The sequence below is a fragment of the Sorex araneus genome, chromosome 1 (genome assembly GCF_027595985.1).
Source record: "Sorex araneus isolate mSorAra2 chromosome 1, mSorAra2.pri, whole genome shotgun sequence".
NCBI classification, from domain to species: Eukaryota; Metazoa; Chordata; class Mammalia; order Eulipotyphla; family Soricidae; genus Sorex; species Sorex araneus.
The window spans coordinates 347,484,762-347,504,017 of record NC_073302.1 but is presented as its reverse complement, the minus strand read 5'-3'; the positions used below and the strand labels follow the sequence as shown (position 1 = coordinate 347,504,017).

General features: G+C 48.5%; 2 protein-coding genes across 5 annotated transcripts in view; one reads left to right on the top strand and one right to left on the bottom strand.

Moving 5' to 3' along the window:
- GTF2E2 (general transcription factor IIE subunit 2) overlaps positions 1-10,192 on the top strand; it is a 76,709-nt gene extending 66,517 nt beyond the window's left edge. For both annotated transcript variants that reach the window (XM_055121703.1, XM_004606880.2), the window contains 2 exons: positions 8,205-8,320; positions 9,695-10,192. In XM_055121703.1, the coding sequence (XP_054977678.1) occupies positions 8,205-8,320; positions 9,695-9,811 (233 nt within the window). In that variant the 3' untranslated portion in view covers positions 9,812-10,192. The remainder of the gene's footprint in view (positions 1-8,204; positions 8,321-9,694) is intronic.
- Positions 10,193-14,222: 4,030 nt separating this feature from the next.
- RBPMS (RNA binding protein, mRNA processing factor) overlaps positions 14,223-19,256 on the bottom strand; it is a 166,525-nt gene continuing 161,491 nt past the window's right edge. For 2 of the 3 annotated variants that reach the window (XM_055124001.1, XM_055124000.1), the window contains 2 exons: positions 18,083-18,185; positions 14,223-15,385 (listed from right to left, as the gene is read on the bottom strand). In XM_055124001.1, coding sequence (XP_054979976.1) covers positions 18,140-18,185 — 46 coding nt within the window. In that variant the 3' untranslated portion in view covers positions 14,223-15,385; positions 18,083-18,139. The remainder of the gene's footprint in view (positions 15,386-18,082; positions 18,186-19,256) is intronic. The other variant, XM_004606879.2, reaches the window with a different exon arrangement.

The window sequence follows — 19,256 nt, the reverse complement described above, 5'->3', positions numbered from 1 at the left end:
GGCCTGCATCACGGGAAGGGCTTAGTCTTAATGGATTTTTTTGTTCTACAAGTGGAAATTCTGTGTTTTCTAATGTACTCTTTTTTATTTTCTTTTCTTTTTGGGTCACACCCAGAAGTGCACAGGGGTTACGCCTGGCACATGCACTCAGGAATTACTCCTGGCGGTGCCAGGGGACCATATGTGATGCTGGGAATCGAACCCAGGTCGGCCGTATGCAAGGCAAACACCCTACCCACTGTGCTATCACTCCAGCCCCTGTACTCTTATTTTTAAGCTTTACAAAACAGCAAGAAAATAATTGAATAGTACTAGATCTAGTAGTACTATTTTACTCTACATACTAATCTAATATAATATAATACTAGATCTAATATAATAAAACTTTTTGTGTCCAGTTGCTGTAATTTTGACTCTTTTACACAACATAAAAAGATAAAATTGAATTATTTTGCACAAAAAGTTCACCTGACAAGTGTTGTCACCTTAGTAGCCCATACTTGTCTTGATTGTGATTTTACAATTTGTAAAATAACCTGAAGTTGGTTCCTGTATTTTGTTTGCTGTATATTTCAAAGGTTTTTGGTGCCTTTGAAAGGGATTTCATCAGCCTGAAGATGATGACTTAGATAGAGAACATTTTGTTTTGGTTAAAATCCTTATTGAGAGTACTTGTATACAGTTGATTCTCAGTGAATGTTAGGTGAAAACTTGCAGAGTATTCCAGTTCTAACAGAGAGGGCGAGATTTCTGTCTGCAGCAGCTAGTGGTGGACCCTGTATACATGGCCGCAGCATGTAATAAAGTCTGTTGTGATCTGGCAAATTCTGTGATTCTGAGGCTCTTGTACATGGACATTTGGCTTTATGTAAGTTCATTTAATTTTAAAATTTTTTATGGTTCAATTCTTCTGTTCCCCTTGGAGAGCCTGGCAAGCTACCGAGAGTATCCCGCCCGCATGGCAGAACCTGGCAAGCTCCCCCTGGCATATTAGATGTGCCAAAAACAGTAACAAGTCTCACAATGGAGATGTTCCTGGTGCCCGCTCGAGTCAGTGAACAATCGGTGAACAGTGGATGACAGTGCTACAGTGCTACCTTTTGGCAGCTTGGGATGGACTTGATCTTCCAGGTCTGCTGCAGGCTGGGAGAGGGCTCAAAGGCTGATGTGCATGCCTGAGGCTGGGCCCCAGTTGATCTGCCCAGCACCCCCAGGCAGTGACCCCGAGTATCAACCCCAACTAGCAAAACCTTTACTCTTTTTTTTGGTGCCAAGGATAGAATTTAGGGCCTCAAGGCACATGAGACATGAGCTCTGTTACTCTGTCACATTCCTCACCATGATCCTTTCAAACGTTTAAACAAAGAGTCCATTTATTCTTTTAACAGAATTAAGCCTCTTAAAAACATTTGTAGTATTGAAATTAATCTTAGTGTGGTAAGTGATCAATTAATCATAAAGATCTTAAGAGTTTTTTGGGAAAACTTAGTAACAAGTAGGTTTTTCAACGTGGAGATCCTGACATTTGAGTCTGGTTTCTTTGAGCACTGGGGTGGTTTATTGCAGGATGTTCAGCTGCATCCTGGCTTCCTCAGATTGTTGTATTTTCTCCCATGGTATGATAACCAGAAATGTATCCAGGCATTACTGAATGTTCCTTAGGGACCAGAATTACATTAAAAAAATAGTGGTTATAAAATCAAAGTTAAATTATCTTGAAGCATTCTTTTATTCAGCATATTGAATGCTACTGTGGATGTTACACTGAATAGGGCTTCTCTCATTGAGCTTACTGGCTGAGGGCGCAATCCTGCATGAAGTGTCAGGTGGTGTTTTTACTGTGCAGTGGAGACATTGTTGGGAGGAACAGCCAGCCACAGAGACCTTGGGGGTAAGAAGTTAGTTTAGCTCAGCTTATCAGCATTGCATAAATCTCTGATGTAAAAAAACCCAGAGTTTTTGTTAATAATGTAAATAATTTGTTTCTAGAAGAAGCCACTGAGAATTGGTGCCTCAGCCAGTGTTTTGCCGTTCTCTGGCAGTCCACTGGGTGGCAGTCTTCACCGTACTGAGCTTTTACTCTGAAGGCTCCCTGCAGCCTAACTCAGAGACGCAGATGCCCTCAAGTATGGTAAAGCACAAATGAGGGTAACAGAGTATGCTTTTTTGGTACTTGTTGTACCTTACTTCCTAAAGGCATTTTCTCAGGATTAAACTGATCTTACTCATTTAGAGTCTGTATATAGTAGCCCGGATGGTCTGAGTTGTCAGACTGTAGTAAGCCTTGATTTACCAGTTTAGGGAAGCTACTTAATCTCTCTGTTATGGATTCCTCATCTGCGAAATAGGAATAATGGTGTCTTTGTATCATGAAAATTATGGTCTTAGTTAATGTAAATAGAAACACTTAGAACACCTCAGAATATAAACCTGACACAGCATAAGAATAATATTAACAGAGGGTTGGGAGGTGGTGGGGGTGGAGAGATAGTACAGCAGGGAAGGTGTTTTGCCTGGCATGTGGCTAACCCAGGTTCAACTCCCAACACCAGAGTTCCCCTGAGCACTGTCAGAAGTGATTCCCAAGCACAGAGGCAGAGATAGGCAGCACCACCAGTGTGACTCAAGACTTCTTCCTTCTGAAAAAGATAATATTAACAGTAGTGTTACTCTCAGCTTTGCAGAGATATTCGTGAATGTGCTAGTTATTTTATTCTGCCATATCAGGTTGCTTATTTACATATCTATTGTGTTATTGGTCAAGTGAATCTTCGTTTTGCATTTGGTTTGACAGAGAGCAAAGAAACAGGCAGTTTAGGGCCAGAGAGAGCTCAGTAGGCTGAGTGCATATTTGGCATGCAGGCATGCAGGAAGCCTGGGTTCAATCTCTGGCACTGTATGGTCCCCTAAGCACCTGTGTACCTGTGGGTATGGCCCCAGAGCAAAGCGGGGAGAGAGCAAATTTAGTAGGCTGAGGCAGCATTTCCACTCAACCTGCTGTTCCGTATTTGCTGACTGTCCTCAGTGGCAGGTAATTTGCTATCTTCTGGAAGTTTAAATGATATCAAGCCTCTCCTTATTCTTGGAATTCAGGACACCTCCCAGTAAGTGGCCACTTCTCCTGGGACTTCAGTAATGTTCCAGTTCATGGTGATTTCTTTGTTTTTATTTGAGGGGTCACACTTGGTGATCCACAGGTCTTACTCCTGGCTCAGTGCTTAGGGGTGTGAGGTGCCTGGGATTGAACTGGCAAGCTAAACTCCTTAACCCCTGTACTATCTCTCTCGCCCTAGATAATTGGTGCGTGCGCGCGCGTGTGTGTGTAAAAAACTATTGCACACTGATGGGCATGTGCACTTGCGGCCTCTCGGAGCGGCTCTGTCTCACCGCCCGTGTTCGGTGCTCTGGATCACTGTTTATGGACTGGATCAGGATGGCTGTTGGCCAAGGACAGGCGAAGAAAGAACAAGAACCAAACTGGTTGCTGATTAGTTACCGTTTATTCAGTCATCCACCTTTCTCATCTCCCGCGCACTCCTAGCTCTGTCCTCTCCTGGATCTACCTCAGCCTCCCTCTTGTCTCTCTCCTTCCTTTTTCTCTCTCACCCTTGCCCCTAGGCTACACACAGCCAGGTAGCAAAATCAACATAAGAAAGCCTTTCCTGAAGGCCATCAGGTTCAAAGGAAACACAACCTAGGGTCTATCCAAAGCCCTTCCTGACTTCCAGTAGGCAAAATACCTCTTAAGGGGTTTTTCAACTTTCCTTAGTCCAAACACTCTTTAACATCTTAATACTAGTTATTTTTGTATGGACATAGCAAGAGATACATTGAGGCTTGCAAGGCAGCTCTCCTGGCAGCATCTTGCCACAGACTCAGACTACAGCACTCAGGCCAGATTAGTCATTCCTAACCCTAGTAAGGTCCGAATCTAGTTATTACTCTTTGGATCATGACAGCATTTGTCCATGACCAAGCTCTTAACTTATAGTTAAGCATTAGGCACTTTCGCCAGGCCCATCTCGATGCCAGGGTAGCATACAACTCACCGCTTGCCCTGGGTCTGTCTCGTCCCTCGTCAGGACCCTGCTTTTGGGGGTGCTAGGAAGTAAGGGCAGCTGAGGCTTAGGTCGAGAGGACAGATGCCCAGGAGGAAAATATTATGTAGAGTCAAATGACTCTCAGGTTACAAAAGCATCACTGTCACTGTCACTGTCATCCCGTTGCTCATCAATTTGTTCGAGCGGGCACCAGTAACAGCTCTCATTGAGAGACTTATTGTTACTGTTTTTGGCATATCCAATATGCACGGGTAGCTTGCCGGGCTCTCCGAGAGGGGCGGAGGAATCGAACTCGGATCGGCTGCGTGAAAGGCGAGTGCCCAACCGATGTGCTATCGCTCCAGCCCTACAAAAGCATAGCATTTGCTAAGTCTTCCTGTGTCCATACAAAAGGACATGGCTCTGAATAAACTATGCAAAGGACTCAAGGAGAAGAGAAAAACAATATATACAGGTCAACAGAACATTAAGAAAGAACTACAAATAAACACAGAAGAATGGGAGCACTGTGGTGGGAGTAACCCAATAAACCTAAACTACCTGAGGCTATGTTATCCTACATGTGCGGACCTGGCAGTGCTTAGGACTTATGTGCTCAGGGAGCACTCCTGGAGGGGCTAAGAAGACCATGTGGGGTGCTCGGGATCCAACCTGGATTGACCACTTACAAAGCAGTTCTGGTCCTGCTGTATTTCAGTGATTAATGAAGGAGACAGATATCTCTTAAGGAAAGATGGGATGAGAGCACCTGTTGACCTGGCACAGAATCATGAATGCTGTTTATACTTCATTTCACCTTTTTAGTGAACTGCTAAAGGCTTAATGTGGCCTGGCCAGAGAATATAAGAGTTGTAGGACTGTGGCCAAGTGGGGTTTTGTACCACATGCAAACTTGTCTCCTCAGACTTGGCAGGTGCTTACAAGCCCAGAACCAGGTCCAGGGGAAAGATATGTCTGAATTGTTGTATTTACGTGATTTATCTTAGTATGGTTATGATTTTTCACTGAAATGCCTGTTAGATGCTTCCTGTGTTTGCTTCCTTCTTCCCTTCCCTTTGATGCTGCTGTGCACTGAGTGAGCTGGATGAATTGTGGCTTTCCCACATGTGCACCATGCCGGGCTCCTGGGCTCTGTGGTGCTGGTGCTGTACCTGGCGATGCTTGGGGCGGAGTGTGTGCGTGTGTGTGTGTGTGTGTGTGTGTGTGTGTGTGCGCGCGCGCGCGTTTGTGTGAGCGGGTGTGCGTGTGTGTGTGCATGCATGCGTGTGTGTAGTGGTGCCGGACTGGGCTGACTGAATGCCAGGCTTGCACGTTAGTCCTGGTACTGTCTTTCCAGCTCCCATCTAATTCTTGTTTTGTTTTTTTCTTTTGTCCTTAGGTCTACTTGGATTATTTGAATGTATTTTTCCCTGATCATTTCATTTCTACTTTGACATACTTTTTTTCCCCTTTTGATGGTGGGGGGAGATGTGTGTGGTGGGAGGCAGTGGGCACACCTGGCTTTGTGATCAGGGTCATTCCTGAGGACTCGGAGATAACATGTTGTGCAGGGATTGGACTCTGGTCTGCTGCATGCAAGGCAAGCGCCTGAACCTCTCGGGCCCTCTCATTCATTTTAAAAAGATTATTATTGTTGGATATAGAACTCTGGGTAATTTTCCCTTCTTTAAAGGTGTCACTGTACTATTTTTTAGTTTGCAACAGTTCAACTGAGAATTCTATCGTTTTTCTTCCTTGTGTAAGAAGGAAGAGCTTTCCCTTCTGCCTTCATTGTAATCGCTCTTGAGTTTTCAGCAGCTTAAATATGATATGGCTAGGTATTCTATTATTATTTCTGGGATTATTGTAATGTGTATTTTCTGAGCTTCCCAGATATCTGCTTTGGTTATATTTTCATAACTTTTAGACAATTCTTGGCCACTAGTTCTTCTGTTTCATTCTCTTTTTCTTTATCTGTGGTTCCATTTCATTAATTTTTTTTTTTTTTTTGCTTTTTGGGTCACACCCAGCAATGCACAGGGGTTACTCCTGGCTTATGCACTCAGGAATTACTCCTGGCGGTGCTCAGTTCGGTGCTGGATTCGAACCTGGGTCGGCCGCGTGCAAGGCAAATGCCCTACCCCCTGTGCTATCACTCCAGCCCCTCATTAATGTTTCTTTTGTGTGTTCCTGTGTTGCTGGGGACGAAGGAACTCAGGGTCTCGTGCATGCAGGGCAGCAGCTCTGCCATTGAGCTGCATCTTTGACATTCCTTGAGGTTTTAATTATGCATTCAGACCATGTCAGATTATCTTGCATGCTCTGTTGCATTTCCCCCCACATTTGCAGTTTTCATTTTAGTTAGATAATTTGTATTGGCCAGTTTTTAGGTTTATTCTTTTTTTATTCTTTTTTTGTTGTTGTTGTTGTTAATAATGTAGGAGTGCTGCTATTTATCCAGCCATTGTTTAGGTTTAGTCTTTCTAAGATTTTGCCAAATTTACTGAAAAGTTTATTGAAGACCTGGCCTCTGTTGCTGCGTTTTTCATTTCTAGAACTTTCGTTTTCTATTCTGAGGTCCTTCTCTCTGTCAGAATACCCTCCTATTTTTGTGTGTTGCCTTTTCTACTCGAGATTTTCACATATTGGTTATTTGAAGTATATTTCTCAGAACCTGTTCATTCCCTGTTGCTTTTCTTTGTTTCTTTGAAGCCTTGGGATTTGATGGAAGCAGGATATCCTTTGTAGGAGGAGGGCTGAGCAGGAGACGAATAGTTCCTGTGTCTGCATGTGCACACCTCAGATTCCTCCTCCAGACCTTATAGGTGTCTGAGGGTTGCTCTCCATGTCTGCTTGGTTGGGCTCTAGTCCCAGGTCTTCTCTCTGGGGCTTTCCTCCCGTGGGTGGCGGCTCTGCTCCTGTCTCTCAAAGGTTGTATTCTTAGCTGTGAGCCGGCGGGGGATGGGGGGGTGGGGGGGGACAGCGGACGATCTCCAGTGTTCTCTTTGCACCTTTGTCTCAGGCATTCTCTGTGTGTTGGAATGGGGTTGTGGCGTCCCCATTGTTGCCTCTCTTCCCACTCAGCTACAGATGAGAGAAAGGAGAAGTTCCCACAGGGCTTCCTTTCCTTCCTAAGAGGCTCTTTGGTACAATCCACCTCTGGCCTCTGTTTTTTTTCAGCTGGTCGAATAATTTTATACTGCCACACAAAAGTGGGCAAATCCCATCTGTCCAGCAGGAAGCCCCATACTTTGTGACAGAATTGCCCACAAATGTTTGTTAGGAGACTGAGAATGAAATATCAGGTGTCTGTTTCAGGTGCACTTTTTATTAGGTTCTGCTTTCGACCCATACCTAGTGGAATTAGGGCTAACTCCTGGCTTGTTTGCCTTTGCCTATCTCCTTCTCTCCCTCCGTCATTTCTTCCCTTCCAAAGGGGCTCAGAGGCTATTCCTGCCTCTGTGCCAGGAGTATCTCTAGCAGTGCTGAGGGGAGAAAGTAGAGGGGACTGGACCTTATGTGGATCCAAGTTGGACCCAGCCGGCTTGGGGGAAGGAACCCACTTTCCCACATGCAGATAAGCCCCTACCTGCTGTCCTGTCACTCCAACCTGACATGTGTGTTTCTAAATACTGTTTGGAGCGTGAAATAGAATGCCCATATCTTGATTTCTAAATATGATTCTTCAGTGATAGGAGTTGGAACTCCTTGGAGAAATGGTTGAATCTAAGTTTGGGGGAATACAAGGTAAGCCTTGACATAGCTGCTAAAACATGCTTTAAAAAAATAAATTAATAGGGAAATGATTTAAAAGGATCCCCAGTGACCAAACCCAGTGAATAATAATGTAAATGGATTATAATTCATGAAGTAAGCATCCAGAGTTCATACTAAATTTGAATCCATAAATTCGTACATGGAGCTTAATTCGTACATGTATATGGAAGGGTTGATGAGAATGATTTGCCCACATATTATAATCTAGGTGAGACCTAGCAGTGAATGTGAAATGAGTGAAAGAATGAATAGAAGGTAGGGTGTTTGTATGGACTCACATATCTCCTTGGAAGGTCCACTCCAAATGATACTGAAGTTTGGGTTTTCATCACCGAGATGCTGGATCTTGTAAACATCTGTTGGAAAATAACTGTCTTGTTGGCACAGAGTTTCAGAAACTGTGGAGGAGTGTCACTGTGGATTCCATGGATGAGGAGAAAATCGAAGAGTATCTGAAACGTCAGGGTATTTCTTCCATGCAGGACTCTGGACCAAAGAAAGTGGTATGTAATCTCCCAGGGGAAACAGCCCTCTGTTCCCTGAGCATTCTGCTTGTTTCCCTTTCTGCTTGATGATGAGCAGGTGTCTTGACCTACATACACATGCACACATGTGTGCCCGCCACAGCGGAGTTGTTCACGTGCTACCCTCTGGTGTCCTCTGCTTCTGTGGTTCCTTGGTTTGGCTCCTAGCTTGGCCTTCGCCTTGCCCTGTCACATTGAGTTGCCCTTGTTAGCTTTCAGATGTATTGTGTGCCAGGTAGTGTTGCTTTCCTCCTGTAGTCCCAAGTCCTGCTAAGAAGAGGGAGTGGTAATTGACGGGAGTCAATTAGTAATTGGGTTCTCTGTTTTTCGTGCCACACCCATTGGTGCTCGGTGCTCTGGGGTCAATCTTGGCTGCACTTGGGTGGACCACTAGTGCCAGGGATTGAACTTGGGGTTCCTGTCATGCACTCCAGCCCACTTAGCTCTCGATCCACTCTGGATCTCACGCCCAAGGGTTGGGTTTCTTCCGAACTCGAAGTTCCGTAGTTTAGGGACAGGCCGCAGTGAGGAGCATGCCCACACCGCTGCGCCTCCATTCACCGAACATGTACTTACTCAGAGAAGTTTTACAATTATTTTCTTCAAAAGAATTGTTACCAGTGTTATCTCCACAAATTACTATGATTGTAGCACTTTATGGTTTTCTCTCATTGCTTAGAGTTATTGTATGATAGTGGTATTTCAAGTATAGCAAAGAGCAGGGAATAATAATAGGAAACAAAAATAGTAAAGCAAATGCTGTAGTACCTATTCACCCCTCATTTGCAATGGATGCTTTCTTGTTTTTAGGCCACACCAGGCAGTGCTCATGGCTTCCTCTTGGCTCTGTGCTCAGGGCTCACTCCTGGTGGGCTTGGGTGGCCGTACAAGGCAAATGCCCTACCTGCTGCACTGTCGCTCCTGCCTGACCATCGATCCGTTCTTACTGGCAGTGGCGGACACTTTCATTTATTATTTGATGCTTGGCGTCATGCCTACCTTGGGAGCCCCTGTGGAATCAGGGCTGAGACCTAGAGCTCCTTCCTGCCAAGCATAGACTTCAGCCTCTGGGCGCTTCCCTGGTCCTGGCTGCATTTGAAAGCTTGATAATAGAGGTGAAAATACAGGGTCCTTAACGGCCACTCCTTTGTCTACTTAAGCGACTAGACTAATTATGGTATGTTTCTGTGGCAGCCTGTTTATTCCAGATGGAGAAAGGCCGTCTTGGGTTGGGTGAGCATGTGCAGTGAGTGCCCTGTGAAGCTGACACTGGTTTCTGGCATTTTGGGTAACTCGGCAGTATATATTGTTGCGGGCAGTAGCTGTTATTTCTGTGTTTACCTTTTCCTCCAGGCCCCTATCCAGAGAAGGAAAAAGCCTGCTTCGCAGAAGAAGCGGCGCTTTAAGACACATAACGAGCACTTGGCGGGAGTGCTGAAGGACTACTCGGACATGGCACCCGGGAAGTAGTGTCCAGCACTGGCCGAGCTGAGTCACCAAGAGAATCATGAGCCATGGTAGTATTGTGACCTGGAGACAACCGCGTTCCTGCTCGACTTCCTAGGACTGAGGAGAGGAGCAGTTCACAGTAGACCACCCAGCTCGGAGCCCGTTGAAAAGGAGTGGCTCTTGGGAAACGGGGTCCTCCCTGCTAAACTTCTGTGACTTCCTGGGGGAAGCTGCTGAGCATGGCGTGCAGGTGTCTTTGCTACTTATCTCTACTTCCCAGTGATCCCTCGTTCCATTCTGCCTTTTATTACTTAGAACATGTTTGCAGATAGCGTTGGACGCATTGTTCGTTTATCCCAATAGAGCATATTTATAATAAAATCATCGTAGGTGGAGTCCTCAGATGCTGGTCAGTTGGTTTTTGCTTTTTCTTCTTGGCAGCAGCTCCCACAGCTCCAGGCTTAATCCCAGAGCCTGATTTGGGTGTGCAGTCCACGGCTGAGCGTGTGTTCCACAAGTGCAAGGGGCTTGTTGGTAGCTGGTAAAGTGGTAATACAGGTGATTTTCAATGTTTTCACAGGGTATACCAACGTTTAGTCTTTTGTATGTGCAATTCATGATTTCATGTCTTTTCCAGCAAGATCCATAGATAGGTAGGCTTCTTGTCAACCCGAGCACCAGTCCCAGCCCTCATGGGATCTGGCCGTGGGCCCATCCCACTGGAGATTTCTCAGTCCTGCCCACCACTGGTGAGTTCCTTGGAGCCATTATCAAGTGAGTGGGTTCTTAGAGTCATGAGTCATGGGAGTGTCTGCGTGGCCTCCCAGCCCTGAGTGGCAGATACCAAGGTCCTTATCTGTGCTTGTTCTGCTCTTTGGGTAATACTAGGTTCTGCAGGTCACATGTAGGAATTGTAAATGACATAAACATTACAACAAGTATTTTGTGTAGTTAAGAGGCTGTTTTGGTTTTTTTCAGGGGAGGGAATGGGGTGGGTTTTGGGACCACATCTGGCAGTGCTCAGGGGTCACTCCTAGTCATGCTCGGGAGACCATAGTGCCAAGATTAAAAAGCCATCAAACCCTTTCAAGGTAAGTGCCTTAACCCTGGTACTCTCTGGATTTTCCCATTCTCTTTATAGCTTCTGCTTCTCTTCCATATACAGCATCAGCTTACGGCTTCTTACAGCTGAGACCCAGAACATGGCATGAAAGGAAGTAAAATGGAGCCCCTGTCAGTAAGGAGCTTGAATGTAAATAAGAGAATCTGAAGCTAGTTTAGATGGCTGCTCTCGTGCTCTGTCTGTACTGTTCTGTTTTGTGAGCTAAGCCTAAAAATGCATCTTGGACATCTGAAACACTTAATCATGTTTTATGTGGAGATAGACATTAAGGCCTCACAGTCTAAGGTAAGATGTTTCCTGCTGCTAATTTGGGATTAGTAGAGGAGTCTAGCTAAGGCTGTGTTCATTAGCATGCAGAGAACTGCTCTGATAAATGTCTTGCTCAGCTGTCACACATTTTATAGCTTAATTGCACTAGCTGCATTTTCTTGTTAAAACTTGATCCCTCTAGGTAGGAAGATTCCTCCACATAGTCCTTGTGATAGGAACTCGGTTGTGTTTGATCCTGGTTAAGAGAAAGAAGACTCTTTGCCCAGTTCTTTTGGGTTTTAAAGAAGTGGTCATCCACCTGAAATTCAGGTTAAATTTATTTCCCTTTGCTCATTTCTGCTTGACCTGTGGATCATTTAAAAACTGGAACAACTGTGGCTGAGTGAGTTAAAATGCCAAGATCAAGAGTCTGGAGTGCATCTGATCTATAATTCATCATGATCACTGGAGGCTTTTAGGACAGAGCTAAGAGAAATGTAGTCGCGCCTGAAAAATGTGTAAAAAGGGGGCATTGGTGGCTGCTGTCGGATCCTGTGAGTGCATCTCCATGATGATGCCCCAAGGGCAAGAGCTCGTGGGACTGGGAGCAGAGTAGGAGGGAAGGCAGCAGCGACACCCATTAGTTCCAGTGCCCTGTTCTTGGGGAGGCATCAGGAAGGAGCTGCGGCTCAGTCATGAACGGGCCAAAAAAGAAAATGTTCTTATGTAGCAGCAGGGCATTTAGAATGGAATTAAACTGGAGAACTCTCCAATTCTTGCCAGCAAATTAACTTCCTGTGACAGAGACAACTCAGTTTCCTTTCTTCTGTGAGTTGTTTTCACTTGCTGCTGGTCCATTTGTTGGTGGGGAGAGGTTTGAGGTTTGCTACCCTTTCATTAAGGATTCCTAGAAGTTCCTAGGCAGACCTGGGGAAGCTTCAGGGAATTCTCAGAAACCATTTCTCAGGCCAGTTTGCATCAGGAACTAATGAAAAGTGGCCATAGCATCTTGGCCCAGTTTGGCCACTTGCTCTAGCTGGGGCAAACGTCCCTACGACACAGGAGCACAGACTTTCAGTCCTCCAGGACTTTCCGCAGGGCTTATGTGGCAAAGAATGTGCAGTGCAAGACTTCTCTCAAAATATTTTCAGTTGGAAAAAAGACTCTGAAAGGAGAGAAGTGAATAAACTACAGCCTAAACTCGGTGAGATGAGCCCCAGAAACAGTAAGAAGTTTGTCTTCAACCACTCATCCTCAGCCTTTTTTGCTGAACCCTCACACTGCAGGCCTAAATTCTCATTGGGGAGTATACCATTGTTCAGGGAGATTGTTCCCATTTAGGCAGAACGTCTTTCCTTAGAAAACACATTTGTTTAGACAGCTTCCTTAGTGTTTAGCCTGGGTAGAGTGTTGCTAGAATTCCTAGTGTTGGCGCAAGGATGGTTCTGGTTGTCTTGACCAGCATTTTCCTCCCCGCTGTGCAGGGACTGTCTCCCTGGAAGCAAGGCCAGTTTGGTGGGTTCTGGCAGCCCCTGGGGGACGCTCCATGGAGGAAGCCTCTTGTATGCAGTCCCCAGGGGGCACAGGGCTACTTCACAGGGTCAGTCCCATCCAGGATGCTTCGCTGCAGTGGGCATTTTAAATTACCAGTTAGAATTTTCACGGAGGCATTTGGAAGACCAATGATTCGGGCATGTCTGACTAGTCACAAATATTTCTCTGCCTTCCAAGAATGTTGTATAGTTGGTGACATCAGAGGGTGTGATGGTGGATGGAGTGAAAAAGTGCCTCTGTGTGCCAGTACTTCAGACCTGTAAGAATGCTTGTCTCAGCTCTAGCTGGAGGGCCTGGTGTGTGGGAATCTCTTCCCAGTCCGTGTCACAGAAGTAACGTGCGAGCCAAGTGATAGCACAATGGGTAGGGTGCTTGATTGGCATGCTTGATCCCCTGAGCACTACTGGGTGTGGCTCAGAAACCAAAATGAACAAAAAAGGGCTGGGTACATGTGGAAGGCATAGGTTCCACTCCTGGCACACAGTTCTGAGCACTGCCGGGTGTGGCTTACAAGACAGAACCACAGAACCCAAACCAAAGAATTCTTGTGCTGCTCCAGGATTTAGGGCTGTCAATCATGCCTCGAACATTGCCTGCGGCCCAGTGGTGCTGTGTGGTGCTAAGATGTGGGGGAACCCTACAGAGAAACAGCTGGGGGCCCTAAAGCCAGGGAACAGCTACATAGAATTCTACGGGGGTTTTGGCATTGGTGCTCAAGGGCCATATGGGGAGGCTAGGGATCAGTCAACAAAGGCACCACACCTAGTGGTACTTGGGCATATGTGATGTTGAACCTGGGCCTCCTGAATGCCCAGCCCTTTGGCATGCCCTAGCTTTGAGCTTCTTTGATATAAATTCTTTGAACTTGCAGTTTTGACAGGTAGCGGGTTCCTGTCTCTGGTGCTGGTTGGAGGGCCCTGTCACGCAGGTGCTTACCAGTAGGCTTTCGTGGCTGTGAGGTGGAGAAAATAGCATGGACCTGAGCCCCAGTGCATACGGGCCAGCAGCCCTGCCTCTCTGCTCCCAAGGACAGGAGGGTTAGGTCGTTCATGGTGGGAGTAGGGGCCAGACGTTTACGGGAGGCTGGTAGCCCCCCACCACCCCAGCTCATCACCTGTGCTTCACTCACCGGTGGCTGCATGGTCACTGGGGCTGCTGTCCCACGTGGGACACCAGGGCGTCTCCTTCTTAGTGCCTGGGGGGCTGAGTGGGACGATCCTGGATGTAGTGTGTGGGGTTCCAACCACCAAGCCCAGACCCTGTTGGAACCCAACGAAGCTGAGAATTGCTGCCTGCCCCCTGGAGGGCATGTGCATGCTTTATCAGGCACCTACGTGGAGTTAAGTCAGCACCATAAACGACTCTTTGACAAAGCACTGTAGACTGAGGCAACCTCAGCGTCAGCTGCGAGCCATCAGGCAGCGGTGTGGAAATCCACCAAGCGGGTGATGCTTGGCAGCTCCCAGCCCTATGTTTTCCTCCCTCCGCTGGTCTTTGCCCTTGGCACACAGCCAGCCTGTTCCCGCAGAAAGGAATCTGCAAGCATGGTGTGAGTGCTGAGAAGGACTTTATTTTTAAAAACGACAATAACGACAATAGAAAAGTACCTTTAAACAGTTTATAAAAGCCTAAGCCGGTGGCAGTTTTCCTTAGAGACAGGAGTACAGATGTCCCGCATGGGGGCGAGTAGGGGTGTCCCCTACACCTGCCCCTTATCAGCTGGACCCCAGGCGCTTCCTGTCAAGGCTTCTGACAGCTTTATTTCTAATGCAAAATGATGGAACACATCTGAAACCAACCATTGAATCAAGAACAATCGCAGCACCCGGGAAGACTGGGCAGACACAGCTCCTCGGCTGTGTCTTCACACACGGGCTGGAGGTGGGGCTGTCCTGTGCTCTGGAAACAGGTCAGCTGATGCCACGAGATGGACCAGCTCTGAGACAGGTCGCAGCATACCCAGCAGGAGCGCTGCTAGTGCCCGGCACCTGCTGCCCCATCCCGGGTTGGGGTGCGGCACGCTGCTGCTGTAGGGACGGAGGCGCTGCACCCAAGGCCGAATGGTAGGGCCCGGAGCTCCCACAGAAGACAGTAAGACAGGAAGATGCAGCACTTGGCCCATATGCGAACCGCCCCGTAGCAGCGTAAAGGCTGCTGGGCCCGGCAGTGCGTAGGGAAGTCCCGGACCACAGCGGGGACGGCAGGAGTGCTGACAGCTGACACACAGAGCTGGTCGCCCTGGACCCAGACCAGGCAGGCGGGCCAGACATTCACAATGGTTCTGGGAACTCCGATAGGGTGTGAAAACATGCGTCAAACATGCAGCTTATTTTCGAGAGGGGGAAATATATAGGTACTTTTAATTACAAGCATTCAAAAGTCAAACACTAAAAATCAGTGATCCAACCCAGTGTAGCATCATGTTTGGTAGAAAAATATGCTTGGCCTGTTGGCAGCTTGTGTGTTGTGCTTTGAAAGTATCTCCATGCTGTACAAAAAGTACGTTGGATCATGCAGTCACAAATAATACACTATCTCTTAAAATTATACAGTGTAAAAGAGCAAAACTTTTTTATTATATATATTTTTTTCTTCATGAAAAACAGATGTGTGATAGAGGCTGTGGCAAGGTCTTGGAGGGGTCAAAACTGGACAAGGTTTTTTCAAGCCTGAAACAGAAAATGTCATAGATTAGGTGAATGTACCTTGGGACAACACACAGTTCGCCTCTAACAAGGCCACAAACAGGCATGTCCACGTTCTCATTCTCATCAGAGACACAGGGCCTATGTTTGACATTTATCTTGACTGGGAACGTTTCAAGACTTCCACCTGCAGCTGGCAAACAAAGATTCACAGCTGTTCTTCATCCTGGCATTCAAAAGGGCCTCGGGACAGTCCCTAGCACAGCCCGGCATTGTCAGACCCCTGTCATTCAGTCCGTTATGCTCTTACCATCTGAAAAGCAAGCCTTATTTGCAGAAAAAGCTTTCAAAGAAGCAAATACTAGGCTTTCATATAAGGAAACAGGAGGAGGGGAGAAGCTATAATGAAAACAGCATCATGTAAGTACCTTAGACTTATTTTAAAAGACAGTGCTCAGGGCTTACTCCTGGCTCTGCACTCAGGGATCACTTCTGGTGGGCTTGGGAGGCTGTATGAGGTGCTGGGGTTTGAACCTGTGTTCACCCAAACCCATCTCTCCACCCCTGAGCAGTGCTCCTAACAGACAGGGTTAGGTGAGCAGGCCTACCTCCCCTTGGCAGCAAGGTGGCAATGCACTGTCTCAGGTACCAACTCTGCCCAAGACCCGGCTCTCCCACACCCTCAGATTTGCCGAGGCCTGTTCGCCTGTCTCCTCCCGCCACCCAGAACCCATGACACTGAGTTTAGGCCTGTTTCCTGGGGCCCACAGGGCTCTCCTGGCTCGGACCGGCAGGCTTTCACAGGGAATAACTTTGGAAACTTTTGCATATGACAGAAGTTCCGACACTGGATACGAGCCGAGGGATGGGGGCGGTGAGCACAGCTCGGGGTGGCGCGGAGCAACCCCCCAGCCTCTGGGAAATGCCCGAGGCACCTCCAGCCTCCCGGGCACTGAAGGGACCTGCCGGCAGTCCATTCTCAGTGGGTCCTGGAGCAGGTGTGGTGTAGGTGGAAAGGAGCGTTTTGTGAAAGGACGCAGCATGCAGAGGGACATGAGGGACTCTTCCCGGGCTTTTCAATCACTGCTGTGGAAATGTGATTCTCACATGGGAAAAGAATGTGTCCACATTGCCATAGATGTTCCCAGACCCCACAGAAGGTCAAAATGTGGCTATTTCAGTCCCTGTAAACAAGGAAGGGGCTTAGCTCAGAACGGAGTTCAAGCCTTGGAATGTATTAACAAGGACCTTTTAAACAGAACACGGAGACATCCGGGAACAGAGAGCACCCTGGGGGCTGGAAGAGGGTCAGGCAGTTCCCCAGCCTCCTGAAAGACGTGCACGGGGTAAACAATGCAGGGAGGAAGAGCTGAGGGGGCCACGCCACTCAGGAACATGGCTTCTGCTGCCTATCAGAAAACAGAGATACTTCATTCCTGTGGGCCTGCACCATCAGGACTGCTGTGAGGGGCGGGAGGGGGGGGGCGGTGGAGCAGCCATTCCCAGGCTCAGGGCCAGTCCTGGCCCAAGGGAAGCTCCTTGTCGGCCAGAGCAGCTCCTCTAAGCCTCTCCTGTCACCCGCAGAAGGTTCTGAACTGCTGAAGCTTCTCCGGGTTGCCAGGCCTACCACCCCCTTTCTGGAGTGTTGGGGAAACTTCCCTGCTTCCCATCTTCTGACTGGGGTCATCTTCATGGGGTGCTGATATTTGGGTCAATGATTTGTTTTGGGGGCCACACTCAGTGGTGCTCAGGACTGTCCCTGGCTCCGTGCTCAGGGATCACATGGGATGCTGGGGATCGAACCTGGGAAAGCATAATTCTCTGGACTGTTGCTCCAGCCCCTATTAAACTATTTTAATTCAAAGGAAACATATACTGAGGGTTAGTATTAATCTTATCACCGCTGTGCTGTGAAGAAGCATGGCAAGGGCCGGAGAGGTAGCACAGTGGGTAAGGAGCTTGATGTGCATGGACGTGCCTGGGTTCGATCTCCAGCTATGTGGCTGGGTGTGGCCCAAAACCAAATAAATAAGAAAATCTACAGGGAGCAGAGCCTTAAAGGGGCACTAAAGCATGCCAGAGCGGTTCAAGCTCCAGCTTGCATGGCCCCTCAGCAACTCGGAATGTGACCCCCCTGTATAAAGAACCAAGACCAGTGCTGGAATGGGAATAGCCCTCCCAGGGTTTTTAGACCCCAGCCTGGGCCACCAGTGCTCTGCCTAAGTATAGGGGCAGACTGCACCCCTCCCCCAGGGCCTATCACAAGACCAGGCGTGCTGGGGCGTCCTTCCCAGCCTGCCCGGTACAGCCACTGCACCTCGAGAAGTGGGCTTGACTGTGGAGAACAGACAAATCACCCAGATCTCCCCTTCTGGAGAAGCCCTACAGCCCAGTGAAATTCAAGGCGCGAACCCCATCAAGCTGCCCCGCCGAAAGGCATCAATCATCCTATTTCTGAAGCAGCTCATGAAAATACCCCGGTCAGAGAGGAAGTGCCGCCTGAGACTCAGCGGGTTGGATTAGTAAGTCAGGAGGAGACAGAGCAGCTGAAAGAGATTTCCAGGGCACGTTCATTACTGGAGAAGGCTTAAGGGCTTAAAGGGAAAAGCTCCTTCAGTGGACTGTCTCGGCCCACGATCTCTAACCCATCCACATACCCCTTAGGGGGCTGGGGTGCCCAGGGGTCCCCTCCAGACGCTGGCCAGCCCGCCTGGCACTCACCGGCACGCTCCAGTTCTGCAGAACAGCTCAAGAGCCGCAGCGCCGCTGAAGATTGTATTAATACCCACAAGACAGATTGCAGCCACCATCACACACCTGGGACCTGGGAGGAGAGAGCACCTGTTACTAGTGCTCCGCACCCCGCACGCTTCTGCGGACCTGCCAGGGGCCTGGGAGTGCCAGAGGGGAGGCGGCGTTGGCCACAGTATGCGGTGAGGCTTCTTGAGGGCTTCCTGTTGAACTTGAGGACTCTGAGCGGCCCCTGAGCCCGGGAAGCAGCACCGAAAGTCACCCACCCGGGTTCACCTGTAGGCCCGGGTCTCTTGACGGGGGCTGTGAGCATGGCAGGGGGCTCAGGAACAAAGTGAAGGGCGAGGGTCCCTGGAAACCGCTCAGGCCCGGACACAGCATAGGCTGTCCTGGAAGGGGACAGGGCCCGTTCCCGGGGACACGCCCTGGCTGGGATCCCCACGCTCACAGTCCACCCACCGGGCCATTCCTCCCAGAGCCGAGCCCGAGGGAGATGCAGCTCGGGGTCTGGCCTCGGGTCCGCTGAGGCACTGACCCCTGTGCTCATCACTTCTGTGCCAGGAGCTGGTCCCAAGCCAGGGAATTTTCACGTGTCCTTATACCCCCAGTTCCACCCTCATCCCTCCCACCCCCTTTTGGGGAGAATTCCTCACCCCTGCCTCCAGATTTAATGCTATTTGGATACCAAACAGCGTAACTCCCACTGCCTGTCAAGAGGGGCTTGAGACTCACTCGAAAACCTGACTTTCCCCAGGTTTCTCTGGATTCCAGTGCTCAGTGGAGCTGAGCCAAACTCTCGTGATAGGCAGCTTCCAGCCAGACTGAACACCAGCTAGCAGGCTAGATGCGAGAGGGAGTGCAATCCAGGGTGGCTGTCTGGCACAACCTCAAGAGAAACGCAGTGCCACGTGCGGCCACCTGGAGCATCTGGAGCAAGAGCACACTGCCAGGAGCAGCTGACAGGCTGAACACATGCTCTGGGCCAGGAAGAGCCCGAGGCCACAGGCCCGGCTGTACACTTTGCTCTTGCTTCCAGCACCAGGCAGACGCTTAGAATATGCTGGAAGGGATCGAGAGCTTGTTTATGTTCCTGGTCTGGTCACTGATTTACCTGCTGAAAGAGGCAGATGCTACAAACATCCTC